This window comes from Phocoena sinus, chromosome 4, assembly GCF_008692025.1.
Source record: "Phocoena sinus isolate mPhoSin1 chromosome 4, mPhoSin1.pri, whole genome shotgun sequence".
NCBI lineage: Eukaryota > Metazoa > Chordata > Mammalia > Artiodactyla > Phocoenidae > Phocoena > Phocoena sinus.
Window position 1 is genome coordinate 86,239,650 of NC_045766.1, and position 21,393 is coordinate 86,261,042.

General features: G+C 39.1%; 1 protein-coding gene across 4 annotated transcripts in view; it reads right to left on the reverse strand.

Annotated features, from left to right (window-relative positions):
* The window catches only part of PHLDB2 (pleckstrin homology like domain family B member 2), a 131,032-nt gene that overhangs the window by 42,786 nt on the left and 66,853 nt on the right, over window positions 1–21,393 (reverse strand). For all 4 annotated transcript variants that reach the window (XM_032631450.1, XM_032631452.1, XM_032631449.1 and 1 more), the window contains exons 4-5: window positions 12,499–12,642; window positions 11,357–11,494 (exon numbers count right to left, since the gene is read on the reverse strand). In XM_032631450.1, the coding sequence (XP_032487341.1) occupies window positions 11,357–11,494; window positions 12,499–12,642 (282 nt within the window). The remainder of the gene's footprint in view (window positions 1–11,356; window positions 11,495–12,498; window positions 12,643–21,393) is intronic.

Genomic DNA, 21,393 nt, shown 5'->3' on the forward strand with positions numbered 1-21,393 from the left:
CGTCTAATTCAGACACTGAGAGAGCCAGTAAAAATGCAAGACTGACAAAGCAGCAAGAGGAAGGCATATTAGACAGCTCAGATGCACCAAAGGTGTGACATTTACTGTGGAGATAAGGACTTTCCTACAATGACTGACATAAAAAATAATCGAAACATGGACCATGGAAAAAAAAGAAAGGGTCAGAGAATAGAAGAAAGGAGACGATAACACTAAATCCCTCCCAAGTCACACACTCCAAAGTGACCCTGGACATTCTCCAGGGTATAACAGGCAAATACTATAATACAGTATCACACGGTCTTCCAAGGCCACCTCTTAAACTGAGAAACAAAACTTCAATGCGTTTAGTGCCAGTTTTCCCATCTTATGTTCCGTTTACGATGCTCTGAACCCTTGAAGTAAATTTCAGACCTAATTCTCTCCTTGTGTAACAGTCTCAACCTAAACTGAAGCACTTTAGTGGAATGGAAGCACCACCACCCTTTGACCCCTTCAATAAGCAAAATATTTACCATCACCTGACTTTCTTATGTTCACTATTGATTTGGTAGAAATAAAACTGGCTTCTAAGCATATCACAGAAAAAATTTTTTAAAGGATGAAGATTTGAAGTAGCCCTATAAATTTATACTACTCTCATTTCTTCATCCAAATGGTCATGATTTCCTATGTAAACATATACATAGATTCTTTATAAAAGATGTTCGAGTTTAAGTCTAAAACTATATGACATCAATACTTACACAAGTACACTTGAATCTCCACTTTTGACTTACATTTTAAAATGTCAAGGGCATTTTAGAAATGTATATTTTGATTTAGAAGCACTTTTTTTTCTCAAAATGATTACATCTAGAAGTGAGAAAACTGAGAATCCTACTCCATATATCAACCTAAAAACGATTCTACATCTTAGAATTTAGCAGACAGTAACAAAAGTTTCCTAAAAGAGAATTCCCTGGTGGTCCAGCGGTTACAGCTTGGCGCTTTCACTGCTAAAGGCCCAGGTTCAATCCCTCGTCAGGGAATTAGGATCCCACAAGCTATGTGGCCAAACAAAAAAAAAAAAGAGGAAAGAAAGAAAGTTTCCTCAGTCTTTACTGTGAAGTGTGCTCACTCTGCACAGCTGCTGTGTAGGAGTGAGAAAAAGTGATGGCATCATTCACAGAATAAAGGATTCTCAAGTGTTACCTCACAGTAAAATTGAATATACTAGTGCCAGTTAGATTTAGTCTTTAGCTTCAGAATTAATAATTTTTTTCCCTTAATAAAACCAACAATACAGAATACCTGTTGTCTTTGGCTAAGAAAATGTGTTATTTCCCTTGCGTGCAGATCTAAGGTTGCCCTATTACACAGCAAAAGAATTTTGTCCACAAAGAGTTCTATTTCTAGGTGTTGTATCACCAGAATTTGCAGCCATTCTAGTTTCAAACAGAAAGTTAAATAAATAAGAAAACTATTCATTCCAATCAAATAGCAAAGATGCAAAGCCTTAAAATTTAAAATAATATTTTATAGAAAACACTGATACGATATTTAATAATATGGAAAGGCACTGGCCTAAAACACAGGTCTCAACTCGGAAGAAATAACCAAACTATTCCTCTGATGCTCTCAATTTTTAAATTGCTAATAATAAGCACAAATAAACAACTAATAAAAAGTACCTTACGTTTACATAGTGCCTTCCTTCTGAGGTGCTCAAAACGTTTTGCAATTCCATACAAGGGGGCAGTTAGAACCATTATGCAAGCAGACACCATCAGGACCTTCTGCAGCTTCTCTGTGGTTTATTTGTAATTCTGTGACCACTACCTGGGTCTCAGAGTGACAGCTCAGTGGGGCCGAAGCTAGGGCAAAGGAAGTGAGGGGAAGGATGAAAGAGGGACTAGTGGCAGATGGGCCCGGCCATATACCACACGGGGCCACAGATGTGATATCACTCCTACAAGAGCCAAAAGTAGACCACCTCTGAGCCAGAAAGAAATTAATATACCTCTCTTCTATTTACTGTCCAGGAAGTTTTCAAAGAAAAATTAGCTCTAGGCAAGCAGCTAATTAGAGCTGAAAGGATCACCTTCTACAGCGAAGGTAAGATAGTTGGACAAATTAGATGACATTCCAGGGTTCAGGGATTCTAGCTTTTTACATGTAAAATATGAACACTGGGTGTTATTCTCTTCCCCCCAGATTTAAATTAAAGTCACCTATTCTAACTACTATAGGCATAGCAATATTTTCCAAACATCAAATTGGTTGATGTTTTTTCTTAGGATTTTTTCTTAGGATTCATAAATTTGGTTTCAGGAAATAAATGAATTAAAATGCATTTTTAATATATTTTTTCTTAGGATTTTTTCTTAGGATTCATAAATTTGGTTTCAGGAAATAAATGAATTAAAATGCATTTTTAATATATTTAACAAATTTAACTTTGTGGAAAGAATAAGATTATAAGGAATCGGAACACTCCAGGAAGATCCAGATGTAAAGGGTGTATTTATAAAACAAAGACCAGAACATGACTTCCCTAGAAACACAGACACCTCCATCATTCTCGAATTGACTTGTCCTCTCTTGATGGGCCAGCAAAAATCCAGTTGGGTCACAAGTTCATTGTAAGATTCTGTCTATTTTGCATATTTAAGACTGAGGTTTCTGGGAATTCCCTGGCGGTCCAGTGGTTAGGACTCCACACTTTCACTGCTGAGGAGGGTTCAATCCCTGGTCGGGGAACTAAGATCCCGCAAACTATGTAGCATGGCCAAAAAAGAAAAGAAAAGACTGATGTTCCTATAGTGTATATAACGCCAAAGGTAAATTTTTCACCAGCAAATGAAAGTAAAAAGCAGTATATAAAATTGGGCCTACATCTACTTCCATGGTGAGTTGTTCATTCACTCAATGAATAAATATTTATAAGGGGAATAGGACAGAGAAACGAGGTAACTTGATCACCGTCCTCATAAAGTGGTTCTTAGCCCTGAACACATTAGAATAAGCTGGGTGAGCTTTTAAATATACTATTTCCCAGGCCTCCACTTAGAAATCTAGGGGGTATAAGGCTAGGGAACAAGCTTTTTAAAAATCTCTCCAGGTGTTCTCATATGCAATCAGAATCACTGATTTAGCCACCCAGAATAATGTGAGAGGCAAAGGCAAAATTAATTACAATTTGATTTTTGTAATGAAGACATAGGACATTAATACAGAATCTACCAAAACTTGAAGACATTTGGCCTTAGCACCTTTCCTTCATAGTATAAAAGTCCTCTCTTACAGGTAACACCCCAAATGTAAAATTTTTACTTTTAGATTAAATGCCTCAAGTAAACCAAAAGAAAAAAAGAACTGTGAGATTCCAATATCAAATATGCTTTCAGAGAGGAATGATTCATTTCACTTTCAGGGGCAGAACCACTTGCTTCTAATCATACAAATGATCAGGAGTGGTTATAAATTTACCCTAAATAATTTGAACATGTACACAAGAACTGCCAATAATCTTGAATAAACTTAATAATCTAAGGCTTTCTCAGGACCACTGATTTCGCCAGCTCCGTGGTTAAAAGACAGTAATAAATTTTCTCCTTTTTTTTTTTGAAGAATGCTCCTTTATTCATCTTATGAAGTCTATATAATTTTTTTAACATCTTTATTGGGGTATAATTGCTTTACAACGGTGTGTTAGTTTCTGCTTTATAACAAAGTGAATCAGTTATACATACACATATGTTCCCATATCTCTTCCCCCTTGCGTCTCCCTCCCTCCCACCCTCCCTATCCCACCCCTCCAGGCGGTCACAAAGCACCGAGCTGATCTCCCTGTGCTATGCGGCTGCTTCCCACCAGCTATCTACCCTATGTTTGGTAGTGTATATATGTCCATGCCTCTCTCTCGCCCTGTCACAGCTCACCCTTCCCCCTCCCCATATCCCCAAGTCCATTCTCTAGTAGGTCTGTGTCTTTATTTCTGTCTTACCCCTAGGCTCTTCATGACATTTTTTTTTCTTAAATTCCATATATATGCGTTAGCATACGGTATTTGTCTTTCTCTTTCTGACTTACTTCACTCTGTATGACAGACTCTAGGTCTATCCACATCATTACAAATAGCTCAATTTTGTTTCTTTTTATGGCTGAGTAATATAATAATAAATTTTCTTTAAGCTGTATTCTCGAAGGAACGAACTGAAATTTAACTTGCTGGCTCTATCTGAATTCCAATACGACACGAAAAATTTCTGAATACCTATAAAAAATAATTTAACTAATATTTGGTAAGCAGATGGTTCAAGGTTACCCTGAAAAGATGCATACTTCATTAGTTTATAGGGTTGCCAGATAAAATAGAGGATACACAGTTAAACGTGAATTTAAGATGAACAACAAATGATTTTTTTAATGTAAGTATGTCTTAAATAATGCATGGGACATAATTATACCAAAAAATTATTCTCTTTATTTGAAATTTAAATTTAACCAAGCATCCTATACATTTTTTCCTAATTTGGCAGCCTCATTAGCTTGATAAATATTTTCTTAAAAATTAAGATACATCTTTATAATTTCCAAACTGTACAGCATAGACTCCAGCACGCACTAGGTACTCAGGCCATGTTTATTGAAACGCTGGGTCAAGTTTGGAATTGATGCAGTGATATGTTAAAATTCATAGTACCTAAGCCATCATTTTTAAGGGTAGCCCATCCAAAGTCCTCTCCATACACCCTGAGAGTCCCCTTCCTTCCAGTTGCTGAGCCCTGTGGGGTGGTTTGAGAGGCAGGCATCCTCAGAGGTTCAACATTAGGCAATTGTTTTAGACCCAAAATCACTTATCTGAAATTCTTAAGGCCAGATGTGTTCTAGATTTCAGAATATTCTGCATTTGATAGAGGTAACACAGTTCATATAGCATATACTGTATGGCATTTCCACTGAGGTTTGGGGCAAAACCCTGTAATCAAACATGTTTCTGTGTCTGCAGCTACTTATGAATATTCATATTGAGTGTGAATATCAGTCCAAGTCAGGTTTTGAAACCAACTAAGTTTTGGTGCCAACCTTATGAAAAGTTTTTTTCCTCTACAAAACTTTTCAGAATTGCAGAGGAAAGATTACGGACCTGTGTCCCCAGACGGTTATTGCTGAAAACCCATTCTCTGCCTGCCTCTAAAGAGGCACATTTTTATGTTACTTTCCTAGGCTTTTTTTTACCATTGACTTTGACTTTTTAATTGCACAGTTGATGGATGTTTAGTGTAGAAAACATTGGAAAATCAGAACACTAAGGATTTACATAATCAAACAACCACCAGAAAAAAATCACACTAATCTAGAACCCTGTTGATTTAATCCCCAAATCCCATGATATATTTCCACTTCCTCTAACCAGGGAGCTAACTTTGAAATGTAAGAAAGAGGCACGGGAAGGGCTGGGTCCCTTCTGAACACTGCCTGTGACTTGGCAAAGATTCTGCACTCAAGAGGCATTAACATTTTGCTGAGGAATTCTGGGCAGGCTCTGTTTCTTCCCCTGGCTCTGAAGGAAAGATGGGGAGGAAGTAACAGGTACTCTGGCAAGATAATAATGGAGAATACAATTTAACCACTTAAGACACAAAGCTATATGCTTATTACAGAAAAATTAGTCAACTAATTCAAGATTTCACCCAGGAACGTGTTGCATGGCGAAGAATGATTTAAACTTCAGCTCACACCTTTAAGTGTGTTTAGCTATAAAAGTGTGCAGACCAGTATAGCTTACAAAATATCACAACCTATCTGTGTGAGGACAGATCCTTAAACAGAAGGATGGTTTGAGCTTTGTGATCACCGTCTAGGTGATGGAAAGACTCTTCAACAATACTAGGTAAGCAGAGCCTTTCCTTAACCATTTTATTTAATTTCAGTACAGCTAACTTTTCATTGTCATATGCTAAGGAGCAGGAATGAGACAGATAATCCAAAAATAGAGGAACTGAAAAACTATTTTTAGTTCTGAATTTTTTATGTAGTCAGAAATAGACAAAGACAGAAGGAAAATGTACATAAACAAATGCAGGAACACTTTCATACTTTTCAGCAGTTGCCCCAAATCAGGCTTTGCCTTGGAGAGCGGAAGTGCAGGGGGAGGGAAGCCGCTTCCAGTTTTTGCCCAAACTGAGCTTCATGGTTCTGGTGGCTTCCCCACCCCCAGTCACCAAGCCCACCAACCTAAAACAGTCTACCAGCACAGAGGTTAACAAGTCTCTCTCCTTTCTCTTGCCCTAAGAAAACACTATGGATTATTGTTTACTGGTTCAAATAAACATCCCCTCTGGGTTTATGTTCGAGTCTGATACTTTTTTTTTTTTTTTTTTGCGGTACGCAGGCCTTTCACTGTTGTGGTCTCTCCCGTTGTGGAGCACAGGCTCCGGACGCGCAGGCTCAGCAGCCATGGCTCACAAGCCCAGCCGCTCCGCGGCACGTGGGATCTTCCCGGACCGGGGCACGAACCCGCGTCCCCTGCATCAGCAGGCGGACTCTCAACCACTGCACCACCAGGGAGGGAAGCCCCCCTGATACTTCTATTTGTTTAGGGTTTATAAGTTCATAGAGATTCTATTTGTGATGTGGCTACCGTCTGAGAACACAACAGGCAGGTGGCATTTAGCTCAGAGCCTCATGGAAACAGGTGCACTGATGTTCCTGACAGTGGTCCCCATAAGGACGGTGAAAGGTCAGCCCAGGGAGCCACTGCAAAAATGTTCAACAAATACACAATTAAATACACAGTCTATATTTTATGTTGTATATGTAATTATGTCTATAGTTTATATTTTATATGGTAGCATACAATAAATAGTGGTCACCTATGAAATACATTAATTTATACTAAATATGTAAAATAGAATGATAGCTCCCAAATCAGCTAAAAGAAACAATGTTAAAGACTGGTCTTGAGAGCCAAGGAAACAATGTCATTAACTTCACACCAGGATTTGAACTCTGAGGTGCTGCTGAACTTTCTTCCTATGGCTCCAGGCCTTGTCTCCAAAAAATGAGGGCCAGGCTTACAGGATGTGCTATTGACATCTGAATTGGAGCTTCCCCAACAGGGATATCTTTTCAGGTTTTGGTTTTCTCATTCCACAGTTTATATCTGACAGCAGCAACAGGTGTATGGAAAAGGAAACGAGATCCAAAAGGGCAAAGGGCATTTCCTTCTTCTGTCTTACGCTCTGGCTCGACGGGCAGCGTGATTACAAGCCCCTGGCATGAGCACTTGGACAGACCACCCCAGCTGTCCTGAAACTTGGCTGCACGTAGCTCTCAGGCAGGTGTTTGGCTCAGTGTTTCTGTTCAGACCCAGCCAGGACTCACTGTTAGCAGGAGATCCAAGTACCATATTCCCGAAGAACATTGGGCTGTATTCTGGCACCTATTATGAGCTGGATAAACAGTGGATAACAGTGCCTGCCTCTATTTCACAGGCTAGGGAGGGAAATAAATATCTAACAAGCCCAAAACAAACATAAATTATAAAATGTGATTTGTAAAAGGACTGAAAGAACAACCGAGAGAATGTAATCTGAGCTGGAAAGGGCTAGTAGGGTTTTTCTGAAAAACTAACACTGAACTTAAGCGCTGAAAGACAGGCAACCGACAAGGCATGGAATATAGGAAAGGGAATTCCAGGCAGGGCACGCTGGTCTGCCAGGGACCTTGGCAGGGGTGGAGGGTGGGATGGATCTTTAAACAAACAGAAGGAAGGCCGCCATGAGAGTGGTGTGAAGAGGGGGAGAAAGGTGATAGAAAGGGTCAGGACAGGTACGGAGTTTAGATTTATATAAAATACAGGGGAACAAAAACCAGAGTGATATGACCTAATTTAAATTTTAAAAGAAAAATCACTCTGGTTGCTGTGAAGCAAACAGACTGAAGGGAAGTAAATGGAAATGGAACTCAAAAGGAAATTTTGATGATTTAGAAGAGAATGCTATTAGGGGAGATGCGGAGAAGTTAGAGTAATTGAAAAATAGCTTTGTAACCAATTAGAAGTGGAGGTGATAGAGAAAGCAGTATCAAGATCTACTTCCAGGTTTCTGTTTGGACATATAGGTGGATAGAGATGCTATGTCCTGGTGGGAAAACTAGAGGAAGAACAGGATCAGAGGCAGGGGAAGTGTATGGAAGGCCAGAGGAGGGATGGGATCAAGAGTTCGGTTACATCGTGTTCAGCTGGAAATACCTGAGAAATATCTCAGTGGAGATATCAGGTAGGCTACAGGATATGAGTCAGAAGTACAGAATAGGGTTGTGGGCTAAAGACATACATTTGGCAGTCACCAGCATGTACATGTTATTTGAAGCCATGGCTATAAAAGAATGTGAGAACATAAGAGAAGAGAGTTCTCAACAAGAGATGGTAGATGTTAACCAGAAATATTGTGGTGACCATTTCACAATGTATACAAATATCGAATCGTGTTGTACGCCTGAAACTAATATAATATTATATGTTAATTACACCTCAATTTAAAAAAAAAGTAAATGATTCAAAGCATATATCTTAATTCAGACCAATGAAAGCAAGCAGAACTTTTCTGTGGACTTCTGGGGAAGTCTGAGCTTGCTTCAAAAAAAAAAGAAGAAGAAGGTTCAGATCAGAGACACTGTAACAACTGGCTGGATAAAGCAGAGGAAGAAGGAATGGGAACTCGGGTGGAAAAGTCAGAGAGATAAGTAAGAGAAAGAGAAGGAAAACCAGAGGAGTGTGGTACACGAAGGCAAAGGGGTGGGGGAGGGGAAGTGTGTGGTACACGAAGGCAAAGGGGTGGGGGAGGGGAAGTGTCAAGGAAAAGACTTGTCCCTTGTCTTGAATTCTGCTCAGGAGTCTGCTCATAAGAGGGCTGAAAAGCACCCAGTGGGTGGGTTAGGCAGCACCAGGGCTTTTAGTGGTCTTAACAGGAGCAAATCTGATGGAGTAGTGGAACAAGAATGGGAGGAATGGGGAACTAAGCAGGAGAACACACAGTATACTGAGAAAACTGTTTGAAAAGCTTGGCTATGCTGAAGAGAAACTAGCTAAGGCAGGTGCTGGAAGGAACTTTATTTTTAAATAACAATAATTTAAAAAAATAATAATATTGGCATACTGACAGTACAGGTCCAGTAAAGAGGGAGAGGCTGGGGGGAGTTCAGGACAGAAGGACTGTAAACCTCTAGATGGTGGGACGGTACCCTGAGCACATCCAAAGGGACTGGTATTTGAGGAGAAGAGAGCCTTCCTTAGTTGTGAATATGAGATGCTCTAATTTCTCAGTGAAGTAGGTGGTGAGATCATCTCAGAGCCAGGGGAATGAAAGTGGACTAGAAGTTTGAACAGAGCGAAAGTATGAAATAGCCGTGCTATAAAATGGTAGAATAACTTTACTTGAGAAACAGAGAGATGTTGCCAAGCAGTAATGGGTCTCTATTTGAGTTTGGTTGTCAAGAATATGCAGTAACATCATCCAGCTCAGTCTGCTTTCACTTCCCTCATTCTCCTCTGGAATCCCTCACCCAAAGCCAGTTTTTGCCATTTTTCATATCATGTGATGACAGATGATAATCCCACCTTCCGAGACCAACTAATCCCCTAACAGCTGCATGAGCTGATTCTATACTTCAAGCCCCCAGCGTCCTCTCTCCTATGCACAGCCTCTATCAAGCCACCAAAACAATAATAGGAAGGATGGAAGTAGCCTCCTCCTTGCTTGTTTCCACTCATGTTCCTGGAGTTCTGACTCTACCTTACTTAGGTCTGGAGAATATAACACAACTGTGCCTGGGAAGTGAAATTTAGCATTGACTCAACCTGCTTCACTTTTGTGTAGAATATGATGCTAATGACAGGTAGACAAATAGAATTTATAGGTCATGTCATATGAGGGCTACACAAAGATAAACAACTACATGGATGGGGAAGGCAGACAGGTTCACAGGGAACCTGAGACCCCATTCCTATGTCCCGCGAGCTTTCCAGTATGACATAAATAGTAAAATACTAGTAAGCACCAAAACAAAAACATCTGATGCCTCCAATGAAAGTTTCTTGCTGTATCAGTGCGGAAACTTTGAAAACCATGATCCTCCTGTACAGCAGAACTAGACAAGCAATCCTTCGATGTGGTTTTCAGCTTTTAAAGAAAAATATAACTATTACCCAAATGGATTCTTTACTATTTCAAAGTCTAGAGCTCGAAGGCACATACATAAAATTTAATATGAAAAAGATGTGCATTTTAATCTTGGTAAGCAGGCAACCAAGATATTGATATGTAGCTTTTAATCTGACTTCAATTTCTGACAATATCTTTTTGAGCTCATTCTCTGGCACCAAGATCAAATGCAAACAAAGAGAAGCCTAAAAAGGAAGCCACACTGAGCAGAAATCCTTTCCACATATTACCACTGGAGTTTACTCAAACTGAATTTCTTTTCTTTTTCTCAGCTTAGTGGAGAACGTGAGGAGCAAGAAAGGAATGTGTTCAAGCTCACTAGTTTTTCTTTCTCAAACTGGAATTTTAATTTTTAATTTAGGCTTAGTTCAGTTGTAACTAACTCAGAATTTGAGAGGAGAGTAAGTGAAATATTTTCCGCAAAAAACAGACAAGCAGAAAAACAAAAAACCCAACTACCACCCTGAATTCTAAAAACTGCAAGTAATTCTTCATACTCCCTAGGAGGTATCGGCTAACATTCAGGTTGTGGCCTGAATGTGTAAGCATTTCAAAAATATTCTTTTCCAAAATAAGTGTCAGCTGTGTTTCACAGTTTTCACTCAGCAGTGTGTGAGGATCCCCTGAAAACTGCAGTGCATTTGTCAAAGAGCAGTGCACTTGCATTGAAGCCAATGGCAAGGCGAGACAGATGAAATGCATGGTTCCCATTCATCGTTTTAATAAACAGAAAAATGAAAAGAAATGAGGCAACCATATTTGAATATGTTTAAGCCACCCTTACAGGGCAATGCTGGAAAGAAGTTCCAAAGTACTAAAATGATTCTTTAAAAACAAAGCAGGATCAGAAGAGCAGAAAGCCTGATTGGAAAAAAGCAATTCACTCAGCTCAAGCGGAAAAAGCTGCCACGAATACTGGCTCAAAAACTAAACAGGCTCTACTATCTTAGCATCAGCTGCTCTGCACCTGACAGTTCTTAATTTGCAACTACTTACCTCATCTTAAGACTTTTTTCCAGTGCCGCTGTCTCCAGGAACATGACACACAAATCCAAATCCATGGCGATTCATACAACATTTAAATTCAATCAAATGGAAGCACCATTTTGCCCATAAAATTTGTATCAAATATAATTTTCTTTTACCTTGGTCTTTTCACCAACAATGTTCTTTTCCAGTTCTGCTATTTTCCGGTTTAGATGATCCAAAATCTCCTTCTCTTTCATAAGTTCAGTTGTTTCTGATTTTTGTTCTCCATCCAAGAGAGCACATTCCATATCCAACTGAGGACACAAAACAAAGCTCAGAGGTGTTTCACCTTCAGAGAAATTTTCAGCTGCCCCCTTTAGAGGTGTATTTTTAACAGCTACAAATTGCAAAAAGTATTACCATTATCAGTCAGATTATGGAGCCCAGAAAACACTCCAGAGAACCCATGTGAGACTCAGGATTCCTATATGAGAAAGTGGAGAGGCCAGAATATATTTGCTAAGAACACTAGTTATCTTCTCATTTAATTTTTCTATGATAACCCCTTTTCTGCTTACTTCTCAAGGATATTTTGCCTACTCGCTTAGATTCAAGCTCAAGTGTGAACCATCTTGGGAGCAGCCACGTCTCTGTTTGTCCCTAGAGCATGGGAAATGAAAATTATACTCGGCCCAGCACGCAAGCGCTGCATTCCTAGCAATGCCAGCAGGAGGGGCTCCCCAGGGTCTATGCATAAGATGACAGGTGAGCAGTCCCCTTCCACACATGGGCTGACTGCATCATCCGTGAGTACAGACATGCAGATCCTTCTTAGGCAGAGTTAGCTGCTTCTTCTCATTCCATGGAGGTATTAAAAAATTGCCCCTTTCTTTAATTATGTAAATCCCCCCATAGTGCCAAGATGATACCCAACTCATACTTAACATGCTCAGAAAATGTCTGTTGGATTTGAACTTAAACATCTAAATACATGGTACCTCAGCTGACAGACCTTGAAGCAGCTCAGAAAGCATACACTAGTTAAGACAAAGTCGGTTATATATGACGCACATTAAAAATGGCTTCATATGTTCACCTCATTGGATGAAAAAAAAAAAAACCCAGAAAGAAGAAAGAAACATTAAAAAAGGCATTTCTACCCCACATACGTACCCATTTTACACAGCTACAAATCGCTGGTGTTGACCTCTATGTATTCTGCCCCCCAAGGCCTGTGCCCTAATAGGCATTGATATATTTAAGCTAAAGGAAAGAAAGAAAAATGAGAGAGGGTAATAAGTGAACTTGTGGTTTATACCTCTCTGGAAGATTCCTCCATCTGGTCATTTATATCTTTGATTTTTTGTTCAAGTTCCTCGAGGTTGTTCAGAATTGCTATCCGGGACTCTTCCATCACAGTCAATTCCTGAATCCTTTGTTCTTCACTTATACCCTCTGGGGTCTGCGATTAATCAACACAGAAAAGGGCTAGTCACACTTCAATTCCAGAATTTCCCAGTTAATAAACCAGTCACAAGTCTAGCGTTTCACAGTCTGTGTCTATTTGGATTCTATAATAAAAGCATCCTTGTGATTGTTTATTTGGAACTCTGCATTTTCCCATAGACCCTCAGTACATAGGGGCTTAGTTTACCTCCTACAAACCAACTTCAGTGTACAAATTCGCGTCCTTTTAAAGCCGAAATAACTAAGAGGTTATACAGAGGAGGAAGTTGTGGTCCACAGAGATTGTCAGGACTTCTCTCAGGTTATAGACAAAGTTCAGCAGAGCAGAGAACTAGAATCTGGACTAGACTTTCAACAACCTCCTCAGGGATGTCTCTTGGGCACGCTGCTACCTTCATCATAAGCTCCATACTCTCTCCCGTCTCCAAGTGAGTACATCTCCTACCACAGTCTCTAGAATCTCTGTTGGGTCCCACTGCTAGGGTTATCTGCAAATGAGCAAGCACTCTTATTTATTTCCTTTCCAACACAAGGTGGAGAAGAGGGACATGGCATTTGGCCTCACCTCACTGAAATGTTTCCCAAAGTTAATAACCAGGACAACACAAGGCTTTATTACTTTAGTGACCCCCCCAAATGATTTAAAGCTACACACTTAATATTACTTCATGTTTCAATTTTTGCATTAGCACACCACTTATCGGTCTTTATCCTATGTAATGATTAAGACACTAACTGGGACAATGCACTTTTGTGACATGAAATAGGACACTAGCCATTATTCATAAAATTATTTCATGGAAAAACTGAGATCCTTAACAAGGAATGAGAAAGTCAGGAAAGAAATTAAGTGAGAGAGGGCATACTTATACCCCAAACAAAGTTATGACAAATGCCCGGGAAAGAAAGGAACATTTAGATGATACACACAGCCAAAATATGACTACCAATTATTTTAAGAAGAGAATACAGTGAATTGAAAACAGCTTCTTCTCTTAAGAATTTCAGGCTAGTCGTTTTGGATATCACCTCGTGGAGACCAGTCTTTCTGTAAGTGAAGGGGCACCCGTCTTGGTATATTATTTATTTAATTTTATCTCTCTTTGAAAAAGAAGTAATTTCTTTACACCAGTAAGTCAATAATTATATAATTTCACAATTGGAAATTGGAAACAGCAGCCTAGTTAAGTAAATTATTGAACATTCCTCACTAACCACCGAAAAGAATATTCAAATTAACTAAAGAAACCATTAACATTTTGTGTTCCTTACTAAATTCATTTAGTGTTTAACAATCCTAAAAATTACTGTAACACGATAGGCACCATGTTGGGTTCTTTATTCTTTATTCATATTCTTTATTCTTTACCCTACTTCGCTGCTCCTGAAGATTAAACCATTGAGAAGTCAAGTATCTCAGGTTGACTAGAACAAAGGTATGCAGGCCTTCCAAGCCTTGACATTTAGCTTTTGTTTGTTTTTTTGTTTGTTTGTTTGTTGACATTTAGCTTTTAAATTGTCATCTTAATTCCAATATCTTATGAACTAGTAAAACAACTGCTGACCTTTCTTCACATACAATGAATCTCATTGTCCTAATGCTTGGGTGCCTGTTTTAGGGCATGAGGAATGCCTACAACAGTGAATGGCATTCCTAAATCACAGACAAGTAATCCTAGCAGGAAAGCTTCAAGAAGGCCAGTATCCTGTCCGGTCAACATTTCATATTAGGTTTCAACTTCCAGCATGGTTTAAAAATATTCCTCTCATTGGTGGAAGCAAAGCATCAAAAGAAAACAAAAACTGAACAATCTGCAAAACTATAAAGATAGATAATAGTGGCAATTATAAGTATCTGTACAGCTCAAAGTTTCTAGAAAATTTATCACAATAGGTATGTTTAATAATAAACCACCTGAGAGTCTGTAGCAATAAATGTTATCTAGGCAATGACTGTTTTTTTATTGTTAAGTTGTTTATAAAAAGCAAAATCTTCAAGAGGCATTCTAAACTCTGGTTTGTAATAGACTGGGATGAGGATACTGTAATATCATTTATATCCAAACAAAAAAACAATAGAGAGCCAAGGGTGTAGTAGTCACTGAATAGCTTTAGTTTATGGTGACAGAGAAAAGTGAAATTTTGATCTATCCGGGTTTTTTTTTTTAAATAGTAATGTATAGGGTACTACTGAGAGTGACGTGTTTTAATGAAAGCACATATATGTGCATCCCCAAATATTCTGTCTTTGAGGTAACTTGATACACACACACACAGAAAGGGGAGACAGTAGGGACAAGACAGTTTGCATCAACCTTTTTTCTTTTTCTTTGCAGATTTCTTCTTAGAAACCTCTTGCAACCAGAGAAGTTTACGAGTGTGAGGGCTTTCCACTGCAGACAGAATGATTACTCAAGAAGAGAAGAGTGGAAAAGTTTTCATCACAAGGGAAAAAAACATTTTTTGGCAAACACATGAGGTGATGGATGTTAACTAAATTTATTGCAGTAATCATTTTGCAAAATATGTAAGTCAAGTCATTGGGTTGTACCCCTTAAATTTATACACTGCTGTATGTCAATTATATCTCAGTAAAACTGCAAGGGAAAAAAAAAAGAGAAGAGTGAGGTATTCTAGGCTTTCACCTCAGGTGGTGGTAGACAGGTTCACAAAAGCCAATTAAAATGAGCGTATTTCCAAGGTCATCTACATCTTTAAGTCTTAGGTAAAGCAAAGTCTAGAATGGTAAATCTCAGGCTTCCTAAATATCATTAACATCTTTGTTTCATTAAACCAGCTTAGAGTGTTTTTCACATTCCTCTCTTCTCCATTAATCCTACGAACACTGTACTTTGTTAAGTAACTAATCCAGTGAGCAGATTACTCAAAGAAGAAGAGCATCTAAAACAAATAATCAGGACTTCTTTTTCTTTTTTAAGATTCTTCCGTCTTCTGTCTCGAGGTAACATATGTCTGTCTTCAAAGGGTAATAAATGAAAAACCCATTGCCTCTCAGCTGCACTCTGTCTAAGCTGCCGTGTGGTACCCAGAGGTGCCCTTGATGTTCCCTGTGTCTAAGGGAGGCACAGTCTTCTATTGCGTGCCACAGGGGAGCTGCTCCAAGCTTCAAAGGCCTCCTATTTCACAAAAGCATACCGGAGCAATGAAAAACATCTGTCATGATCCACTCATTTACACCCAACAGCTTTCTTGTCAAAGCCCTCTTCAGGAGGAAACCTATTTCCCAAAAGTTAGATCTTAGAGCACACAGCTCACCACTTCAGCAAAAATCTGGTAGATCTCTGTGAAGGAAGAAAGGAAAAGAATTTAACACAAAAAGGCAGTGCAGAAAGCCCAATAGCTGATGACAACAGCTCAAATGTTCAAATGATGGGTCATTTACTTTGCCTGAAACCAACAACTTTTGATTTCTACCCCAGATCCTAGTTTCTAACAGTTGCAACTTTCTGGCAAGAGGGACAGATGTCCTATCAGAATTACTCTCCCTTGAGAATAAGTAAGGTAAACCTGGTCATTAGAAGAAAGAAGAATTGAACAGTCCAGAGTCCTGATGAATACAATGGGAGAACTCCATAGGTAGATAAGGATTTCTGACTAGGAACATTCAGTCAGAAAGTCCTGTTGCAGCCAAACAAACAAAAATAAAACCAAAGACACAAATCTCCCTGAATAATACTCCCTGTGATAAACCACCTGCAGAATTTAGTATGATAACATCTTTCTCTTAAAGAATCAGTATGTGTCCTCTTATAACAAAAATCTAATTAATGTACCTTTTTAAATTTTTGGCTCTTCGGGCATGACTGCCAAGAAATTTAATGGTCAGGGTTACTTAAATAAATTAATAAATCTAATTTATCTTTCAATAAATAAATTCTTGTGACTATGGTACCTGCTTTTTCTCTTATTTACTGTTTTTGGTGTTCAGACTTTATTCTAATAAAATTGATGTCTTTTATTATAAGGTCTCTTAAGTCCTTTCTAGAAAACGGGTAGGGGAATAATTTCTTTTTATTTCATAGAAAAAAACTTTCTTAACCTGTGTGAAAAATATAGCACCAAAAGATCTTCCCTGAACTCCTTTTAAGAAATCCTCAAATTTGGAAGACACTTTTAGATCAGCAAACAACTGGAAAACTAAGTAATGATTATGACTACATATAAATGTCCTATACATTGAAAAAAAATCATTAATAAAGCCAAGGGGAAGACAAATCATGATAAAAGACTAATTTCCTTACCACAAATAGCTCCTACTACTGAATAAAAACAAGACAAAACATTTTTAAAAAATGGGTGAAGAGGAAGACAAGGGAGATCAAGATGGCAGAGCAGGAGGACGCTGAGCTCACCTCCCTGACGAGCACATCAAGAATACTTCTAGTGGGAAGACATGGAGTTCGCATCTCCCCACAACTAGGGTGCCTGCCGGTTGCTGGTGGAGGACCTCAACGCCCAAGGAGATGGGAGGAACACCTGAGCAACTGGGTAGGACATGGGGGGAGTGAGGGGGGAGGAGAAGTGAAGGCTGGACAGGATCGGTGCCCCTGAGGGGTGGCTGGGAGGGGGGACAGGTTCCCACTCCTGGAGGGACCCTCAGGGGCTTGGAGGACCAGGGGGAGCACACCTAGCGTTTCCCCAGCCCAGTCGGGCCCCAGGAAGCCTGCGGGGCTCTCGGGCCAGGTCCTCCACCTTCTGAGGCCCCCTCCGGGCTGCGCTGGTCCTAGTGGGGTAGGAGGGAAGTGGGGGGAGAAGAGGAGAGGTGGATGGGAGGGGGCCTCAGGGATCAGAGGACCAAGGGAAGCACACAAGGCATTTCCCCCACCCTTTCAGCCTCAGGAAGCCTGTTGGGGTTCCAGGTCTGGTCCCCTGCCTTCTGGGGTCCCTTCCTGCCGTGTGACTCCTAGGAGCATAGGAGGGAGAGGGAGAAGAAGAGAGGCCAATGGGGAGGGGCTCTCCGGGATTGGAAGATGAGGGGGGAATGTGCCTAGTGTTACCCCTGCCTACTCGGGCCCAGTGAGCCTGCTGTGGTCCTGGACCTGGTCTTACAACCTCCAAGGCCAGAGGCACCCCTGGGCCCCTCCTGCTGAGCCTAAGCCCCACCCCTCCCCAGGGCCTTTTCCGGCCCTGTGGGTCTTAGGCATATGCCCTGCCCACTGCCTAAACCTCGACCCCCACAGCTAAGGCCTTTCCTTTTTTTTTTCTCCTCTTTTTTACTATTGTGCTCTGTTTTACATTCAGGTTGTTGTTTCATCTATATTTTTATCTTTTCATTCTTCCTAACATATTTGTTACTTTTCTAATCTTATTTTACTTTTTATTCTTTGTTATTGTTCTCCTTTTTTTCCTTGTTCTTTTTTTTTTTTTCCTGCCCCACACAGTTTGTGGGATCTTGGTTCATGAGCCGGGGGTAGGGCCAGAGCTCCAGCAGTGGGAGCACCGAGTACAAACCACTGGACTAACAGAGAACCTCAGATTCCAGGGAATATTCATCTGAGTGAGGTCTCCCAGAGATCCTCATCTTGGCACCAAGTCCCAGTTCTACCAACCAGCCTACAAACTCAGTGCTGGAAGCCTCAGGCCAAACAACCAGTAAGACAGGAACACAATCCTACCCCTCAAAAAAACAAAAAAATGAGACGACACAAAAAATATGTCACAGATGAAGGAGCAAAGTAAAAACCTAAAAGACCAAATAAATGAAGAGAAAATAGGCAACCTACCTGAAAAAGAATTCAGAGTAATGATAGTAAAGATGATCCAGAATCTCAGAAATAGAATGGAGGCATGGATTGAGAAAATATAAGAAATGTTTCACAAAGATCTAGAGAAATAAAGAGCAAACAAAGAGTGATGAACAATACAATAACTGAAATGAAAAATACACTAGAAGGAATCAATAACAGAATAACTGAGGCAGAAAAACGAATAAGTGAACTGGAAGACAAACTGCTGGAAATAACTGCCAAGGAGCAGAATAAAGAAAGAATGAAAAGAATTTAAGACAATCTCAGAGAACTCTGGGACAACACTAAATGCGCCAACATTCGAATTATAGGGTCCCAGAAGAAGAAGAGAAAAAGAAAGGGTCTGAGAAAATATTTGAAGAGATTACAGTGGAAAACTTCCCTAACATGGGAAAGGAAATAGTCAATCAAGTCCAGGAAGCACAGAGAGTCCCATATAGGATAAACCCTAGGAGAAATACATCAAGACACATATTAATCGAACAAAAAAAAATTAAACTCAAAGAAAAAATTTTAAAAGCATCAAGGGAAAAGCAAAAAATAACATACAAAGGAATCCTCATGAGGTTATCAGCTGATTTTTCAGCAGAAACTCTTCAGGCCAGAAGGAAGTGGCAGGATATACTTTAAGTGATGAAAGAGAAAAACCTACAAATGACTCTACCCAGCAAAGATCTCATTCAGATTCGATGGAAAAATCAAAAGCTTTTCAGACATGCAAAAGCTAAGAGAATTCAGCACCACAAAATCAGCTTTACACCAAATGCTAAAGGAACTTCTCTAGGCAGGAAACACAAGAAAAGAAAAAGACCCACAAAAATAAACCCCAAACAATTAAGAAAATGGTAATAGGAACATACTATCGATAATAACCTTGAATGTAAATGGATTAAATGCTCCAAACCAAAGACACAGACTGGATGAATGGATACAAAAACAAGACCCATATATATGCTGTCTACAAGAGACCCACTTCAGACCTAGGGACACTTATAGACTGAAAGTGAGGGGATGGAAATAGATATTCCATGCAAATGGAAATCAAAAGAAAGCTGGAGTAGCAATTCTCATATCAGACAAAATAGACTTTAAAATAAAGACTATTACAAGAGACAAAGAAGGACACTACTTAATGATCAAGGGATCTATCCAAGAAGAAGACATAACAATTATATATATTTATGTACCCAACATAGGAGCACCTCAACACATAAGGCAAATACTAACAGCCATAAAAGGAGAAATCGACAGTAACACAATAATAGTAGGGGACTTTAATACCTCACTTACACCAATGGACAGATCATCCAAACAGAAAATGAATAAGGAAACACAAGCTTCAAAGACACAATAGACCAGATAGATTTAATCGATATTTATAGGACACTCCATCCAAAAACAACAGAATACACTTTCTTCTCAAGTGCACATGGAACATACTCAAGGATAGATCACATCTTGGGTCACAAATCAAGCCTCGGAAAATTTAAGAAAATTGAAATCATATCAAGCATCTTTTCTGACCACAATGCTATGAGATTGGAAATCAATTACAGGAAAAAAACTGTAAGAAACACAAATACATGGAGGCTAATGGTGCGCTACTAAATTACCAAGAGATCACTGAAGAAATCAAAGAAGACATTAAAAAATACATAGAAACAAATGACAACAAAAACATGATGACCCAAAACCTATGTGACGCAGCAAAAGCAGTTCTAAGAGGGAAGTTTATAGCCATTCAATCTCACTTTAAGAAGCAAGAAATATCTCAAATAAACAATCTAACCTTACACCTAAAGCAACTAAGGAAAGAAGAACAAAGAAAACCCAAAGTCAGTAGAAGGCAAGAAATCATAAAGATCAAAACAGAAATAAATGAAATAGAAACGAAGAAAACAATAGCAAAGATCAATAAAACTAAAAGTTGGTTCTTTGAGAAGATAAACAAAATTGATAAACCTTTAGCCAGACACATCAAGAAAAAAAGGGAGAGGACTCAAATCAATAAAATTAGATATGAAAAGGGAGAAATCACAACTGACACTGCAGAAATACAAAGGATTACAAGAGACTACTACAAACAATTCTATGCCAATAAAATGGACAATCACAAAGAAAAGGACAAACTCTTGGAAAGGTACAATTTTCGAAGACAGAACCTGGAAGGATTAGAAAATATAAACAGACCTATCACAAGTAATGACATTGCAACTGTAACTAAAAATCTCCCAACAAACAAAAGTCCAGGACCTGAAAGCTTCACAGGCAAATTCCATCACACATTTAGAGAAGAGATAACACCTATCCTTCTCAAACTCTTCCCAAAAATTGCTGAGGGAGGAACACTCCCAAATTCATTCTATGAGGCCACCATCACTCGTACCAAAACCAGACAAAGGTATCACACAAAAAGAAAATTACAGACCAATATCACTGATGAACATAGATGCAAAAATCCTGAACAAAATACTACCAAACAGAATCCAACAACACATTGAAAGGATCATACACCATGATCAAGTGGGATTTATCCCGGGAATGCAAGGATTCTTCAATATACACAAATCAATCAGCGTGAAACACCATATTAACAAATTTAGGAATAAAAACCATATGATCATCTCGATAGATTCAGAAAAAGCTTTTGACAAAATTCAACACCGCTTTATGATAAAAACTCTCCAGAAAATGGGCATAGAGGGAACCTACCTCAAAATAATAAAAGCCATATATGACAAACCCAAAGCAAACATCATTCTCAATGGTTAAAAACTGAAAGCATTTCCATTAAGATCAGGAACAAGACAAGGATGTCCACTCTCACCACTGTTATTCAACAAAGTTTTGGAAGTCTTAGCCATGGCAATCAGAGAAGAAAAAGAACTAAAAGGAATACAAACTGGAAAAGAAGTAAAACTGTCACTGTTTGCAGATGACATGATACTATACGTAGAAAATCATAAAGATGCCACTAG